At 38.7% G+C, this 17,340-nt stretch overlaps 1 protein-coding gene across 1 annotated transcript in view; it reads right to left on the reverse strand.

Moving 5' to 3' along the window:
* Positions 1–17,340, reverse strand: part of LOC126416797 (dipeptidase 1-like) — a 504,557-nt gene that overhangs the window by 13,744 nt on the left and 473,473 nt on the right. The window contains exons 8-10 of the mRNA XM_050084666.1: positions 8,413–8,503; positions 4,121–4,196; positions 3,754–3,904 (exon numbers count right to left, since the gene is read on the reverse strand). Of these exons, the coding sequence (XP_049940623.1) occupies positions 3,754–3,904; positions 4,121–4,196; positions 8,413–8,503 (318 nt within the window). The remainder of the gene's footprint in view (positions 1–3,753; positions 3,905–4,120; positions 4,197–8,412; positions 8,504–17,340) is intronic.

Below are 17,340 nucleotides of genomic sequence, written 5' to 3' on the forward strand. Positions count from 1 at the left end.
CTGCATGACTGAAGAAGCCACTGAAATCAGGGTCAAAATAAAGAAAGCAATGTATGATTGAGTCTGGCATGGAACCCTGCACTGAGCCTAGAAAAAGAAAAAAATTCCTTTACGGGGAGGTCTACATCCAACAGCAATAGTGTGGACACTGCAGACCAGAGTTTGGAGCTGAGAGCCACTAATCCCACCACTGCCACCATCCTTTGCATTGGCCACAAGATTTAGCAATAGGAGTAGAGTGGTGGAAGGAGTAACGGCCAGCATGTAAAGAACACTGACAGGAGTGGAGTAGCAGTCATCAGGGACCACCTCAAGATGGAAGCAAGTCTGTTTGCTGAAATATCATGAAAACCCAAGAAATATGCTGGGAAAACATATAAGCACACATCTGCGAATGTAACTTGTTGAGCTGAAGAGAACCGGGTGGGTTGGTTTTGAAAGTAGCTGTTACAGTTCTGAGAGAAAAAGAGCAGACTTCTAATTATTTTACTAACTTCATCTTTTTACTACAGATACGGAAGCACAAAGAAAAAAATGAACCGGAATTTTATCAAACAGAAAATAAATGAGAACTGTCACAGTAACTGCTATGGGAGAGAGAATGATAGAAAAAAATTATTCGCAACTTAGGTTACAGGATTATTCCAAATAGTGGCAGATGAAAGAGATTTCTTCAGAAATATTCCTGTAGGAACTGTTATTAGATGCTAGTTTCTGAGACACTACCAGAATAGAAATTGCAAGAAGTATTAAATAGCACAAAAGCAGTGAATCTTATGGTTGCAGTGCTATATCCAGGAAAGAATTAAATTCTTGTGCTGATCTGAGTTGTGATGGGTTGGTTGGGTATAGGGAGAGAGGGAGGAGAGACAGATAGATAGATAAAGATAAAGACAGATAAATAGATGGATGGAGAGAGAAGAGAGAGAGAGAGAGAGAGAGAGAGAGAGAGAGAGAGAGAGAGAGAGAGAGAGAGAGAGAGGGGGGAAGGGGGGGGGTTAGTGCAATAGTGCAATGCACAGGAAGAGGGGCTGGGAATGGGTAGCTAGTGGCTTGGAGGAAGGCAACAGGTTTACTGGCTAGGAAAGTGGGAGGGAGGGAGTGATGGCAAGTGCATCGAATTAGGCAGGTGATATATGGGTACAGTGAGGTATTGTGCACAATGAGGGTGAAGTGGAGGCATGGATTGGGAGGCAACGCCAGGACAAATGAAATGGAAACTGTTTGGTATATCAAGCTTTCTTTTGCTTTTTTGTGTGTTTGTCAACAACTCTATTCCGTTACTATTTGTTAAGTGGTCACCTTTACTCCTTAATTATTTTAATGCTTGATTTTGTATTTGAAAAGGAAGAAACAACATTTTTAAACTGTTTCTAAGCATAGTTGGAACTTTTTATGTGAAATATCTGCAAGCAAAAGCTGCTATGGGAAATTATTTTGTTAATTTTAAAGTGTAGTATTTCAAGGTGATCAAGTGTAGTATTTCAAGGTGCCTTTCATTCCTGATTACTAGTTTGCACTGCTATTGCATTAATAAAGCTGTCAAACTTGGTTATTTTTCATTAGTTGGTAATTTTTACAATGGATTGTTCACTTTTCATTTTCAGAAAACTTACACTGGTCTCCCATTCTCTTCTCTACAGATACGTCCCTCTCATTCATCATCACAAACACATCCCTCTTTCCTCCCCAAGGAACTCACTAAGGACAGTGACATGTACTTTAATGTGTACCTACTGGCAGTACTAAAAACTGTGCATCCTGAAGGTAAGTTTTGGTCAGTATTTCTGTCTCATAATTTTGTAGTTTTCTCAAGCAAATTTTCCTTGTGATACAATAAACAAACAGTTACAAATGACAGATGAAATAAGATACATTTGGTTAAATAGTAGAGAGATCACAATGCAACATACTTAAATAAATTCACTGAACAATGGACTTTAGAAATCTGGGCTGATTAATGGGTGTATCAAAAGGGACTTAACAACTTTGAAAACTCAACTCAATTTATTCATTTAACTTACAGACAAGATTTGTGTGCCATTTTGTAGAAAAATACGTAATGATTTATACCTTATACTTAAACAGGATCAATTTGACTTCCATTGGATATGCGAGACACATGCCATCTGAAATTGATTTCTTATCAAATTCGCTGCAGTGTGCCAGGTGTGACTTGTTCAATTGTGAGGTAGGTTCTAGCTCTGAGCTCTGGTAGAGAAGCCAGTAAGGGTGGAACAAATATGGTATCCTCAATGAATCCACAGGGGAAAAAATAACAAAGAAAAAGAGGTCAAGAGATGTCAGATCCGGTCAATGTTGGGGCTGTGTGACTGGGGCAGCTTGGCTCCTCTTCGTATCATGAAAGTAGACATTTATAACATCCTGGACAGCAGATGTGTAGCCTGGCATTGCATCATCTTGCATAAATAATACACTGCATTCTTGGTCATCAATCTGGAGATTAAAAACTTCCAAAATACACTGTTGATAGATTTTTCCTGGAAAAGGAAGGGTCTGTATACTTTGCTCTTGCTCAGTACGAAAAACACATTCAGTTTTGAGCTGTCACATTCATGTTCCAAGGATTTTCATGGGTTTTAACTGCCCCATATCTTACAGTTGTTTATATCAACTTTACCACTTATGTGAAAAGTCAACTCATCACTGATGATGATTTTTCCAGCAAAATCTTCATCAAAATAATGAAGTATTTCCACACAAAAGTCATCATGAGCAATTTATTTATTTATTTATTTATTATCATCCCAATGATCACATTTGTGATATAGGATTTGTCAGGATACATTTTAACAACTATATAATATCTTTACAAAAAAATTTTCTATGCTGAATTCATATGAATATATCTTATGTTTAATACAATATACAACTAATAAGTGTTTTTGTAACATAAGAAATTATGTGCTTGACAGACCTATTCCTTGATGTTGTGATTTCATTTGTCACATTTATGACATCATATATTCTTATACAGTTGAGCAGAGCTATTCACTTATACTATAGTGACATTTATTAAGCATGTTTTATCAGTGTCTTTTAGTTCTTGCACCATTGTAAACCTGTATAGTTTGGAATGCAACTGTGTACTTACCAAAGAACAAACAGTCATATGTGGGAGGCTCTGCTCTCTATAAAGACACCAGGTTGATTTTGTAGGGCTGTTCACAAAGCTTTGTCTCACTTGCTCTACGATGTAATCAAACACATAGGGATGACAGAGGATTTGTTATGTCTTACATCACATCCCATTTCAATAAAACACTTATGCCACTCATAAACAGTAGGCCTGCTGGGAGGATTCCTTACCATACACTGTATAAAAATTACATAGCACAGTTGTTGTAGACTTTGAATCTTTAAACCAAAACATACATTAGTATACTAAGAACTGGAAAGGCAGTAATTATTACTGCAACTGTTGCTAGCACTTGTCCTGGCACAAACCTGTACTAGTGTACCATATGTGTCAAAACTTGATCTGTTTTCCTTCAAGATAACCAAGGCAAAGTCTGGAAGTCGTATGAATAACTTTGTACAAATTTTCAACATTATGAAATCCTTTTTGATACATCCCTTATTACAATTGTGTCAGTACAAAGTTTTTAAAAAAGGTGAGTATTTAATTTTTTTTAAAAGAAAAAATGTTAAAAAGAAATTTTAGAAAATCTGTTTCAAAAAAATGGTTAAAAATATTTTCTTGACAAAATTTTATATTCTTTTTGGACATACCATCTCTACTTTGTGCAGCACTCTCAGCAGATTCCGTCCAGCCAGCTTTTGAAGATCTGTATTGTTCCATGTTGGTTCACCAGGTTTTGGGTTCATGAGACGTTCAAAGATAAATGGATATGATGCAACATCTTCCAGGCCTAGAGGCACGCTGTAACAATCGCAACATTAACTCAGGTGTAATATGTGCAGAAGCATTTTTTTTTTCCATTCTGAACACATTCATAATTATGCTTTCATGTCTGCAGACACTAGCTATTTTGATGAGATGTTCATATAGCCCAGGCAGTCAAAAGGTATGCAAATGAAAAGTTAAAATTGAAATATATCTAATTTTTAATGCATGACTGATATTGTTTGAACTCACTCATCAACACCATCATAGTCAGCACCAATACCAACATGGTCAACACCTGCTACTCTCCTAATGTGATTGATATGGTCTGAAACAAAGGTTACATACAAACAAAATCAGATTTATAACATACTGAATCAAGCACACTGCAGAATAATGCTTGCTAAAAGAATAATTATGTAGACACTATACTGAACAAGCAAGTGAACAATGAAAACATGACACTAAAAAAAAAGTTTGATGCTTTTTCAGTTGCTCCATTCCCCATTTTATTATCAGATGTTCAAAGTAAACACTTTTGTTTTCTTAAGCAATGATAAAAATGTCCAAAATCATGTAGGGAAAAATATCTCAGGAAGTTTCTGGCTTTGTTTATTGTTTACTTTGAGCTACACCAACCAGCCTTTTAACAAATTTTTACTTACCATGTGGCAAAACTTCAGCATAACTGGCAAATGTGCATATTACTAATTCATTGGAAATGAGGAACACACTTCATACACTATGTAGACACTTCTATTGTTCCAAGATGATCAGTTTAAACAGTCTTATCCTGCCATCATCTGATTTTGTGGAAATTATTATGGAAGTGTCTTATTACATTACACGAGTTCAATTACATGACAACTTTGTAACAAGTTCCATAAGATCACAAGATGGCAACATAAGACTGTTGAAACCATCATCTTGTAACAACAAAAGTGTCTATAGTGTGATTGTGGCGTACAGAGTGTATTCTTCCTTTCCAGTGATACTGATAATCCCAAATTACAGCAATTGTACCCTTTAAAAATACATTGTCGAATATCTTGGCGAGGAAAGCATTTCTGAAGAAGAGAAATTTGGTAACAATCAAGGATAGATTTAAGAGTCAGAAAGACTTTTCTGAAATTATTTGCATGGGGTGTAGCCATGTATGGAAGTGAAACGTGGATGATAAACAGTGTAGACATGAAGAGAATAGAAGCTTTCGAAATGTGCTGCTACAGAAGAATGCTGAAGATTAGATGGGTAGATCATGTAACTAATGAGAAGGAATTGAACAGAATTGGGGAGAAGAGGAAGCTGTGGCACAACTTGACTAGAAGAAGGGATTGGTTGGTAGGATATGTCCTGAGGCCTCAAGGGATCACTAATTTAGTATTGGAGGGAAGTGTGGAGGGTAAAAATCATAGAGGGAGTACAAGAGATGAATACACTAAACAGATTCAGAAGGATGTAGGTTGCCGCAGTTATTTGGAGATGAAGAGGCTTGCACAGGATAGAGTAGCACAGAAAGCTGCATCAAACACACAACCACAACAACAACAACAACAACAACAATAAGAACAAGTATTCCTGAATTTTTGAATCTATAATGTGAACCGTTCAAAAATCCACTGTTGCTGTCTTGAAGCTCTAACTTTTCTGAGCCAAAAAATACATTCTTTAACCAGAGTAACATGTTAGTGAAATTAGAAGATTTGAGTTTCTAGAAAAATCTTGGCAGGCACAAGGTGAACAGTAATAAGTGGCTGGAGGTGGATACAATATGACTTACATGAAATTTCTAGTTAGTGTGATGAATGGCAGCTTGGCTTAAGTGTAGAAAAATGTAAGTCAATGATGATGAGTAGGAACAATCCCGCAATGTTCGAATATGATATTGGTAGTATGATGCTTGACACAGTCATGCCATTTGAATAACTAGGCATAATTCTGCACAGTGATCTGAAATGAAATGAGCATGTAAGGTTGGTAGCAGGGAAGCCAAGTAGTCGACTACAATTTATAGAGAGAATCTTGGGTAAGTGTAGCTCATGTATAAAGGAAACCATGTATAAAACATAATGCAACCTATTCTTTAGTACTGATTATTTGGGATCTCCTCCAGGTCAGATTAAAGGAAGACATCAAAGCAATTTGATAGGGAAGCACATGATTTTTTACCAGTAGGTTCAATCAATATGCGAGTATTACAGAGGTGCTTTGGAAACTCAAATGGGAATTCCTGGAGGAAGGTCTACATTATTTTTCTGAAACACTATTCAGAAAATTTAAAGAGCTGGCATTTGAAACTGACTGCAGAATAGTTTTACTGGCACCAATGTAAGTTTCATGTAAGGGCCATGAAGATAAGAGAAATTAGATCTGGTATGGAGGGATATAGAAAGTCATTCTTCCCCTCAATCTATTTGCAAGTGGAACAGGAAAGGAAATCACTAGCAGTTTGGGTTTGTTTGTGGAATATGTATGTAACTGTAGAAGCAGATCATGTTTGTCCTTTTCAAAGGAAACATCTTAGCACTCACCTTCATCAATTTAGGAATCCACGGGAGACAAAACTGACTAGTGTTACAGGAGTTTGAATGTCACTCCTGAATGCAAGACAGGTATGATAACCCCAGTGCTGCCTTGTTCAGTATATCTCAAATAGTTTCATATCTTGGCAATTATATTATGTAACTGGAGAAGTTTCATATAAATGAAAATGTTTGAAGCAAAAGCTTTTCCAAAATCATTATTGTCATAGGCAGCACAAATCATTGTAATAATTCTGGAGGGCTCAAAACATTATCTGAAGTTTAATTAAAAAATCTTATCATTAAGAAATTATCCTTCAAAACACTAAATATTAATTTAGAGTTAAAATGGGGTAAATTGAAGCAATTCAACCAATTTCTGGGTAAATACCTGTTGATTCTATTAAAATAGATGCTGAGTACAACAGGTTCTTGTTAACAATATCTCATAAACAAATCATTATACTCACACTTAACCTTGGTACCAACTACTATGTAAATATACAGGAAGAACCACCTAACTTTCATATCCTGAATATTTTTCAACCAATACAAGGTATTGAAATGAAGATTCCCTCAAATAATAATATGTGTGGATGCAAGTAATGTGCTGTATTGGTAACACTTTACCAACATATGGGAGCAGCTATGTATATTTTTAATGAAAAAAAAAGTGAAGCAGCCAGAAGGGAAGTAGGAAATGAAATGAAACTTCATGAGTTAAGAGGGTATGTGATGTTATTCCAGTGATTATAGAACTTAGTCAAATTTACATTTAAGAACTTGGCAGCATGAGCCTTCTTATCAGTTTGATGTTATGCCCCATCTTGCCTGGAAGCATGAACTGATGCACTTGGGGACTGTGTGAAAGCTGTAGGCAAGCTGCCCCAAAACTGTTGTACCTAGTCTTTGATATCCTGAATTATGGCACTGGGGCAGAGCTGAATCTAAGCTCATTCCCAGATCTTGGGATCTTGTTGACCACAGAAGTACCTTAACATCATGCAGACAATTCATAGAGACAAATGACATGTGTGGACAGCATTGTCCTGTTGAAAAATGGCACCACAATACTGCCACATGAGAGATAACACAAGAAGACACAGGACTTCCATGATGTACCATTGTGCCATTACAATTCCCTCAGTCACTACCAGCTGTGACCTGAAGTCACACCCAATGGTTCCTCACAACATGATGGCAGGAGTAACATAACTGCACCTTTCCAAAACATGGATACATTGATCAGTAATCCATATTTCCTTGTCACCGTACCACTCCAAATGGAACTATCTGTATTGTGGAAGCCGTTTGTGTTGTGGCATTAATAGCAGCCTGCCCATGGGATGGTGATTCCCTAGTTCAACTGCTGCTTATCTCTGACCAGTGGTGCAGGATGACATAGAACACTGAAGGGAGTCCATCACCTGTTCTTGAATGGCAGGTGCAGATGTGATGTTCCTCCCTTGTGGTCATCAGATGAGGTCCAGCTGAACATTTATGGTGAGTATACCTACCCTCACATTTCCATGCAGTCCAACATCAGGCAATTGTTACATCGAAATGCTCTACAAATCTGGAAATGGTACAATCTGACAGCCAGCCAAATGGAGACCCCCACAAAAATGTGCCTTTCAAACACTGTGGGTGTTAATAACACTGTCTCATGTGAGTATGTGACACCTCCATGTCTTTCATAGTCATCATTCAACATCTGATGCTGTTCGTGCCACTTGTATACCCTGCCAGAGCTGATAACAACACTAAACATGAACAATGCTAATGCACTGTGTGGTGATTGTTCTACAGTCACAGAGAACTACAACTCAAATCATTTACATACCTGCAAGTCATGTGTATGTGTGTGAAGTTACACTGACCTCCAACCATTTCTTCTGGGTGATTCATTTTTTTTGTCTCTCAGTTTATAATGATAAAATGGGTAGGCTTAATAACAAAAGCAGTAACATGCTACACCTAATAGGTTTCTGACAAATAATCTGAAATTCAGCCATAGCTTACCTACAACAGTATCAATTGTTGCTGGTTCAGTTTTGTTGCACTGCACAAATTCAGTGTAGAAATTTATCATTACAACGCCACCATTTTGAGCCTGAAAGAAATGAATGAATATTTATCTAACTGAGCATTAGTCTACAGAATAAGTCAAGACTTTGTGAGAAATAACATTATTAGACTGGGATCTTTACACATCAGACATAAATACTGTTCTTCAGGGGTTATTATCAAAGAACTGCAGCAGCAGCAACAGCAGCAGCAGCAACATGAAACATTAAGACAGTTTCTAAATATTCTGAGGTTTAAGATGTTGGTAAGATCACATCATACCTTCAGACAGAGTTCTTTATTTGCTATTGATCACATACAGTGGAATTGAACGACAGTACCTGGAAGGTATGTGTGACTCGAAATTTGACTTTGTGTCCCATAACTGAATGCAAACCTAATAGTCATCCTCCATCTGGGCAAGCATACAACCTAGATAATTATGTAACTTATTGCTCTGTCACCTTTGGGACCAATTAACACAAAATTTACATAGTGAGCAGAATAGTCAGTCAACCTATAAACATGAGAACCAGACAGTTACATGAAGTATACAGATGAAGAATTAATGAAATAATGATAAAAGAAAAATGTATCCCAAGAGGTAAATGATGTTGGCAAAATGCACTGAATTAAATACTAATTTGCAGTATTTATTTAAACTACAGAAATCTCAAAGAAATTAGTAGCAACCTGTGGTCATTCAGTTCTATTATGAATAAGAGTGCCTCAACCACTGATGAAAATCAATAAACTGATGAGTAGCAAGCAAGGATACAGGCAATGTTCTGTATGCTATTTATTGTTAAGTGTTCATATCGCAAATAAGTTATCACAGTAATCACCAGTTACATATGAAAAGTTCTGTCCATACTCTTATAATATTATTAAAACCTTTCATTAATAAAAATTCTACCATTCACATACAGTCTTTAGAAGCTCAGTGTGATAACTCAAATTTACGCAAAGTCTGAAATGCTCAAATACTGAGCACTCTGTACACTTGGTGCACTCTGACCACTGAAAATCTCACCAATCTTTCCACAACCACAGATAAAACTCCTCAGTGATACAACATCTGCCAAAAAAGGCGTCAAGACTAGTTACTAGTCACTTATCTGATGAGCATTCCTTGCTCAGCCTGTGTGCAGGTTAAACATTAGAATATTATTCCAACAAAACCTCTCATATGTTGTGCGGATACTTGTCCTCGAGCTGCTGTGGAGAAAATTATACTTGCACCAATATTGGCCTCTGGTGATGTGGAGGTGAAATGTCTTCAGGCCGCTGCGGAGGAAATTATTCTAGTAACAAGTGCGACCAATGTGTTGTTGGCATGTGGTGTTCTGGGTGGCCTAGTTCCAGCATGAGCTGACTGACCTGGCTTCTCACAGAAGGTGCAAATAGTCTGCTGGATTCTGTCTCTCAGCAGCAGGACAAAAGTATCTTTGTGCAGTAGATGAATTGGTTACTGACTCAGGTGTCACAGAGCGAGTTTCAGAACTTGGTTCTTCACTCTCTGCAGCGCTGCAGTGTGTGTGTCAGCAGCATTTTCCACACCATGGTTGCCTAGTCTAGCACTAGTCTGACCATTGTTACGTAGAGCGTGATGCCATGGTAAGGAAGTAGTGACGACTGGGGATTAAACAGAGGGTGCAGGGTGCAGTGATGCCCCACTGCTGTGCTTCTGACAGCATGTATATGCCGTGCCCATGTGAGCCTCTGGTTGAGGATCACTCTGAGGCATTTTGTGGTCCATGGAATGGGACCTTCCATAATGTCGGCACAAGGCCGATCTGGCAGCAGCATCCTTTGGATGAAGACTACTGCCTGGCTCTTGGTGGCTGGAATTTAAGTCGTCACTCCATCTCCCATGCTCCCAGGGCATCACACCTAAGTTGTAAGTGGCATACCATTGTCTGGGCATTCATTCTGCAGGTGAACGGCACTGTATCATTGGTGTAAAGTGCCAATTGTATGTAAACCACCAACAATGCACCAGCGATGTGCAAGGAGTTCAGCAAGGGACTGACCACCAACCATTGTTGCAGCCCTGGAAGTATCTGCCACTCTGTGAATGACACATCATCTGCTCTCACATTGAAGGTCCTACCAATGAGGCAGGACCAAGGAAGGGCCCCATGTTAAATCAGTAACTGAGTACAAAGAGTTTGCACAAAAGGCCTTTGTGCTACACATAGTCAAATGCCCTGGACACATTGAGAGGCACCACATCAAGCAACTCCCTCATTTACAGTGCCCTCATCACCAGCTCCACCAGCCACAGCAACTGGCAAAAGGTGGAGCGGCCACTCCAAAAGCCCAACTGTTCATCTGGTAAGATATTCTCAGGTGATGTGCTGCATCAGCCTCTTCACATACAGCCTCTCTAGAACCTTTGAGAAGGAAGGGAGCAAGCTGATGGATCTTTAGCTGTCTGCTTGGGCCCTTGTTGGTTTTTGGAACAGCCACCATGCTGCATGTCTCCATGCGATATCTGATTGAGGGTATAAGTTAGTGGCCAATGGACCCCCGATGGAAGGTTCTTCAGCAGGTGGGTATTGGCTCATCACTGCCTCCTGCCCTCCTGGAGTTCAGAGACCAGAGTTGTGCAGCTGCTCCTTCCCCTGTGATTGGTTAAATAATGTCTCATTCTGCTCTGGCTGCGTAGAAGAAGGAGAGCTGCTCTTTGATCTAGTGCATGTGGTTCTCATCCACAATGTCTGTCACTAGTGTGAAGTTAGCCACAAATGTGTCAGACAACATGTTGGCCTTGGCATCTGGCTTGCAGATAAAGTCCTGGCTGACCTGCAGTGGCAGGATACACTGCTGGTGATGTAGGATGCTTTTGCCAGTTCTTCGGCTCTCCAGGCACAGCTGTCATCAGTGTTGAATGTTCACACAATGTTTGCGCAGTTCAGTTTTCAGTTCCTGTCCTCCTTGACAGCTGCCTTAATCTTCCACACCATGTGGTTAACGTGGTATTTCATGTTTGGTGAGCTGCCATTCATGGGAGAGCCTGTTGTTCTTGGTGATCAGTACCCATATGAGTGGCAGGAAAGGTGTAAGAAGTCTCATGGCCATTGTGGCCACGTTGGAGTGGCTGCACCTACTCCTCAGAGTACTTTGTGGCTGAGAGAGGCCAGTACTACATTGGCCCCACTTGATCTGGGTCAAGTGTATTGTTGAGAATGTTGAGCACCTCTGCTCATCCACGTTTCTGTAGTTCAGGTCGCTAGCTGGCAGCTCTGCGCAAATAACATCCATGTCAAAACTAAGAGGGATGTCATTTGATGACAGGACATTTCACATCGTGGCATGCATGAATTGCCCAACGTCCTTTAGGAGGGCAATATCAAATGTGTCCAGCAGGCCTCTGATGGGAAAGAAGGCAGGGTCAAATGGCTCCAGGGTGACAGTACTGTTTCATTGAATGGCGTAAGAAAGACGACACCCACTGGTGTTGGTGAAGCAAGAATTCCCATCCATGTTCTGAGTGTTGAAACTGTTTGTGGTGAAAAGTCAAAAGTCAGATTCCCTCCCTCCCTCTCCCCCCCCCCCCCCCCCACACACACACACACACTTTTTAGAGCAGTCCTCTGGGTGGCCATTAGACTATGACAAAGATTGTCTTCCCAATGGTGGTGTTGATGGCCACCCCTGAGGCTTCCAGCATGCCCAATTCTGGCAGTTGGACTTGGTGTTGCCTCAACACTCACTCTGACTGTTTATTTAAAGCCTCAGTCACGTGACTTCCTGCTGTATACAACACACAAGTTTATCTATGCCACACCACACTCTCGTACTATTTAAAATTTCTGCATACTCCATTTAATTTACACATCGATGGTAAGCAATGAAAACTTCGTTACTATGTTTTGTTAAATTTTACAGGAGAAGAAGAAGCGATTTCTTACAAAATATATATATACTGATGAGCCAAAACATTAAGGCCATCTGCTCAATAGCTTGTTTCTCTGTCTGCATATCAGGAATCTGATGGCCTGTTGGTAGGTTTGTGGAGGAATGTGGCATTAGATGTCAATGCACAGGTCATGTAATTTGCATAAATAACAGGCTGCTTTTCACAAATATGATAAAGGTGCCTGATAGTGATGCAGATGGGTTCCATAGGATTTACATCAGGTGAATTTATCACTGTGACATCAACATGAGTTGACTATAATACTTCTCAAACCACTGTAGCATGATTCTGGCTCCAAGGCAAGAATAATAATACTGCCAAAAGATGACATCACTGTCAGGTACGACATCAAGCATGAATGAATACTGGTGGTTTGCAGCTGTCAGCATGTCTTTGATTACTACCACATGTTCCCTGCAAGCACAGGAGAATGTCTCCCAAAGCATATTACTGCTCCCACCAGACTGCGTCAGTGATGTGCTGTATGTTTTGAGCTGCCATTTACCTCAGTGATGGCATTTGTGGAGACAGCTATCAACCTCGTGTAGCAAAAATGCTATTCACCTGAAGAGCCAACACATTTCCACTGATCAATGGTCAAATCCCGATGGTCCTGTGTCCATGATGACATTGGGTCAACATGTGAACATGTAGGGTAGGCTACTGCAGGCTCCATCTTCAACAATGTATGATGAACAGTTTGCTCCAAAACACTTGTGGGTGCACCAGTGTTGTGCTCTTTCAGCAGAGATGCCACAGATCACCATCTATCCTGCTTTACTGTGAAGAGTCATGGATATCCAACCATTTAGTGCCTAATGGTAGTTTCACTGTCCCACCTCTTTCCTTATATGCTCATGACACTAGCATGTGAACATTCAAACAACTACACCATTTTTTGAGACACTTGTTTACAGGCTCTGCGTACTAATAATCTGCCTTTTGTGAAAGTCACTTATTTCAATGGATTTCCCCATTGGCAGCCCTTATCTTCACTAGGGTGATCACCGTCTGCGTCTCTTCTGCTTACATATGTTATCGTGTCATGTGCCCATAAAGCCACCAGGCGGCATCCAACGTCATGGTGGACAATGGTCACAATCTTTTGGCTTATCAGTGTAAAGTGATACAGGTAATGTTGCTACATGTGTGACTATACAGTAAAAGCCTAGTTATTGACAGATTAGAGAAATCAATGCACTTTCAAATCTTTCTTTGATAATGGAGTATAGTGGTTACTGGAATCACTAGGTTTTCACAGACAGGCGGAGTTACAAGGTTTTCATTGCATGCCATCAATATATACATAATAAACATACCATTTCTTATGTATCTACATCACATTCATTATCCAAATAGCTGTAAGCTTTTGGCAAAAATTATAACTGAACTTGCACTGCGCTGGTCGCCTAGCTCAAGTCAGATGTGTGACTCACTTCTGTGTGCTGTCAAACTAAACACTTAACATTAATAAATTACAATGAAATCTATTTGCACTATAATTACTGTGTGGTAATTATTGCAAATTGCTGCTAGTAATTTGTGTACATGTGCATAACCCATGTTTTGGGCAATGTTTCAACAACAATAAATAACAATTTGTTCAATAATTTATAAATGCAGTAATTGAATCACCAAGCTGTCTCACCATATAACTGATGTCAGTAGCTTTTCATTGGTGTTCCATGTGTGTTCCTAACTTGTTTGTAAACAGTTGTAACACTTCTAAATGTTTAAACATTAGTAGTTCTTAAATGAAAATCATATTGTTGGAGTCTAGATGACCTGCCAATTCTGAAAGGTCTTTGGTTCTCTGTAGCACACATTCAACTAGGTTCAACAGTTTATGTGAATATATAATATTTTCAGCCTAATGTTTCAGTTGTCAGTCCGTGACGACTTCCATTCCTCACTCATGCAAGCCCTTCCTGCCAAGCCAGTACCTGGAAAACCCTGTGGCCACTTAACAGCTAGTTGTTTGCCACCTCATGCCCACCATGTCTTTTCCAAGACACACACCAGTCTCTTGACCAACTGCAAATACTTGTAGCAATACTCTTGGAGCTCACAATGACACTGTTTAAAATAATTCAACCAAGCCATTCACTGTGTCACAATAGGCTTCATCATTAGATAAGCTATTCCTACAGAAAATACAGAACACAGCCACACAGAAGAACACTAAGCCACCTATCACTCAGCTGCAGCTTAAGGTTAAACTCCAAAGAGGATGCACACAACAAAGACTACATTACATTTCCACCTTACACTGCACAAACAGTTCCCAAGTGGACATCTAGCTGCCAAATGTGAATACAAGCTGACACATGGCTTTATTGAGTAGTTAATTAGCTAATCAGTACTTTAAGGTAGTACCTCAGAACTCACATACAGTTGCCACTAAGAAGAGCCCAACTGGGCATCATAGAAGTGATGTTAGTCATTGTTCACTGGATTTAGGAAGGTCACTGTAAGTTAACAACTATCTACACTGCCACACACTAGCTTCATATTCCAGTTAGGTACAGTTAAGTTCCTATTAAAAGATATTGTAAACTGTTGCTGATCTGTGTTGCCATCTGTTTTTGTCATAGCTGCTGCCTATCCCTATCTGAACCTGTGACAAAGCTGTCTAGTTGATTAGTGCAAGACACTTCATAACAGCAACTACTTGGCAGTATGGGGTTCTCTTCCTAATATATTTATTTGATTGATGCCAAATGTTTTTGGTGAATACAAATGTATTATAGGCTACTCTAGAGAAATATTCTTCAAAAGTAATGCCTATGTTGCTCATATCTCTGAGGTCAGAAGTACTTTCTCTCTTCCCCCATTTCATTTGTAAAGGAAAAGATGTAGGCTTTCAATACCAGTGTCAATCTGAATAGCTCCTTTTAAGTATTAAGTCCCACAATTTTGAAATACCAGAAGTAACTACAAAACTGACATTTTGCCAATCTTTGCAGTGGTCCTCTTCAATATGATTAAGCTGCTGGGTTCTTCTGGAGACAGTCTTTTCTACACACTGTCTTATTTTGGTTATTACGTGACTACAATCCTTAATTGTGGAATGTCCCTGAACAGCCCTAAGTAAACAAGTCTGTAGAGGGATGGTTATATACTACTGTACCAGATCCCTGGCAATCGAAAGCAAATTGACAGCTTATACCAAGAGGCAACATTTTCCAGCACCAAGGTGTTGGTTCTGCATGGTCGTACTCCTGTGGACACTTCTTTATACTATTAACCCTGAGTCTCAAGGAGGTGCTGGCTGGTGAACATTGAGATGTAATGGGTGATGGGGTGGCTAGGCAAATGTAATCAAAGTAACCAACACCAATGTTTATGAAACTATTCAATATGGGTGTTTTGTGCTGAAATATGTTATACATACACTCACATTCACATGATTTGTTTTGTTAATACCCTATCATCTTATATTGTAAAGCAAGCAATATATGTATGTGTGTCTTCATTGAAATATTTTCATTTAGGCAATTCGTAATTAGTAAAAGTATCTCTATTGAGTGCCAGTAATCTCTACTACCCATGATCATATGTCAATTATTCAAGTACTTGTTTCAGCCACAGTTTTTAAACTTTATTATTTTGTTTATAGTTTTCAGATCACTGATGACAGCAGTAAAATTGATTGTTGAGGAAACTCATTCTTCAACAAAGTATGCTAAATTTAAGAGTCACTGAAACCACATGTTATTCAAAACTCACACTAGTAGTAGTTTGTTTTAGAAATGACCTACCTCATTTCAAAGGACACCATTCCTGTATTTCCAATGAACATCTTACTTTTTCCAAAAATTTAGTATTTCAAAATTTACTTGTTGTTGTTGTATTTTTGAATATTCAAGCTTTAAATTATAGTACTGTCACAATTCTACTGTTGTAGTTTTATAGCCATAGTTTTCGGATTACAAAAATGTATTGCTTTCCTATAGCAACTTCTTAGTCTGTGAAAAATCTCAAATAGAAAATTCAACTCTCCAGAAAATTCTTGGCAGACCGTTGTAGATCCAAGTGCATGCTAAAACTTTGCAAAAAAGAGCTATTACTTGTATTTATTTAAGAACATTCAGACACTTGGTAACCACCATTACATCTATGCCTAATGTGAATTTATATTCTATACCAGATTTTATATTATTATTGATTATGTAATTACTGAGTATTTTAAGATTTTATTCTTTTTGTTCTATGTGCATCTTTATACAGGTATAACACAAAATCCAGCAGTCAGTCAACACCCATCATTCAACACATTAAATTTTTATAACAAAGTTTTCACAGTGCAGTCACTATGCAAGGTTCATAATGGGTTTGTGCCATCACTATGAAACTTGGGCAATAATAAAAGCATGCATCAAAAGTGCAATAACTATTTTCATCTAATTATATAGGAATCTGACTGGATGATATAGCCAGAACACAAAAACACAAGATAAGCAAAATTTCAGTCAAACTGAAGTACCTCTATAAACTGAAATATTTGTATGACAACATCTCCAGCCTGTTGAGGCATGTAGTATAGTGAAAATACTGTTGTATACTAGAATGCTTGTGCAGTGACTGATGCAAATTTCTTTGAAAAAAATTAAAACTACATCTAAAGTCAGAGAAATATTTACATTGTCAAAAACTTACATCAGTTGACAAGAGTGGAGGTTATAACACACATGGGCCCATTAGAGTGAGGTCGCTGACAGCAAGGATGCTAGCAACGTTTACCCAACCTCCTTGTTCATGATGTTAGAACATTTAATTATTCTAATAGTTCCCTTATTTTCCATTGCTCTATCCATGACTCCTGAAGCATGCATGCTTCTTACAGATTGAGAGATTGGTCAGTTATAATCGGCATTCAGCTATTCACATTTTTCCGTGTCGCTTCAGTCACTCAAAATGTTCATGTTCTGACACACAACTGCTAATTGGTTTCCTGG

This window comes from Schistocerca serialis, chromosome 8, assembly GCF_023864345.2.
Source record: "Schistocerca serialis cubense isolate TAMUIC-IGC-003099 chromosome 8, iqSchSeri2.2, whole genome shotgun sequence".
Taxonomy (NCBI): Eukaryota; Metazoa; Arthropoda; class Insecta; order Orthoptera; family Acrididae; genus Schistocerca; species Schistocerca serialis.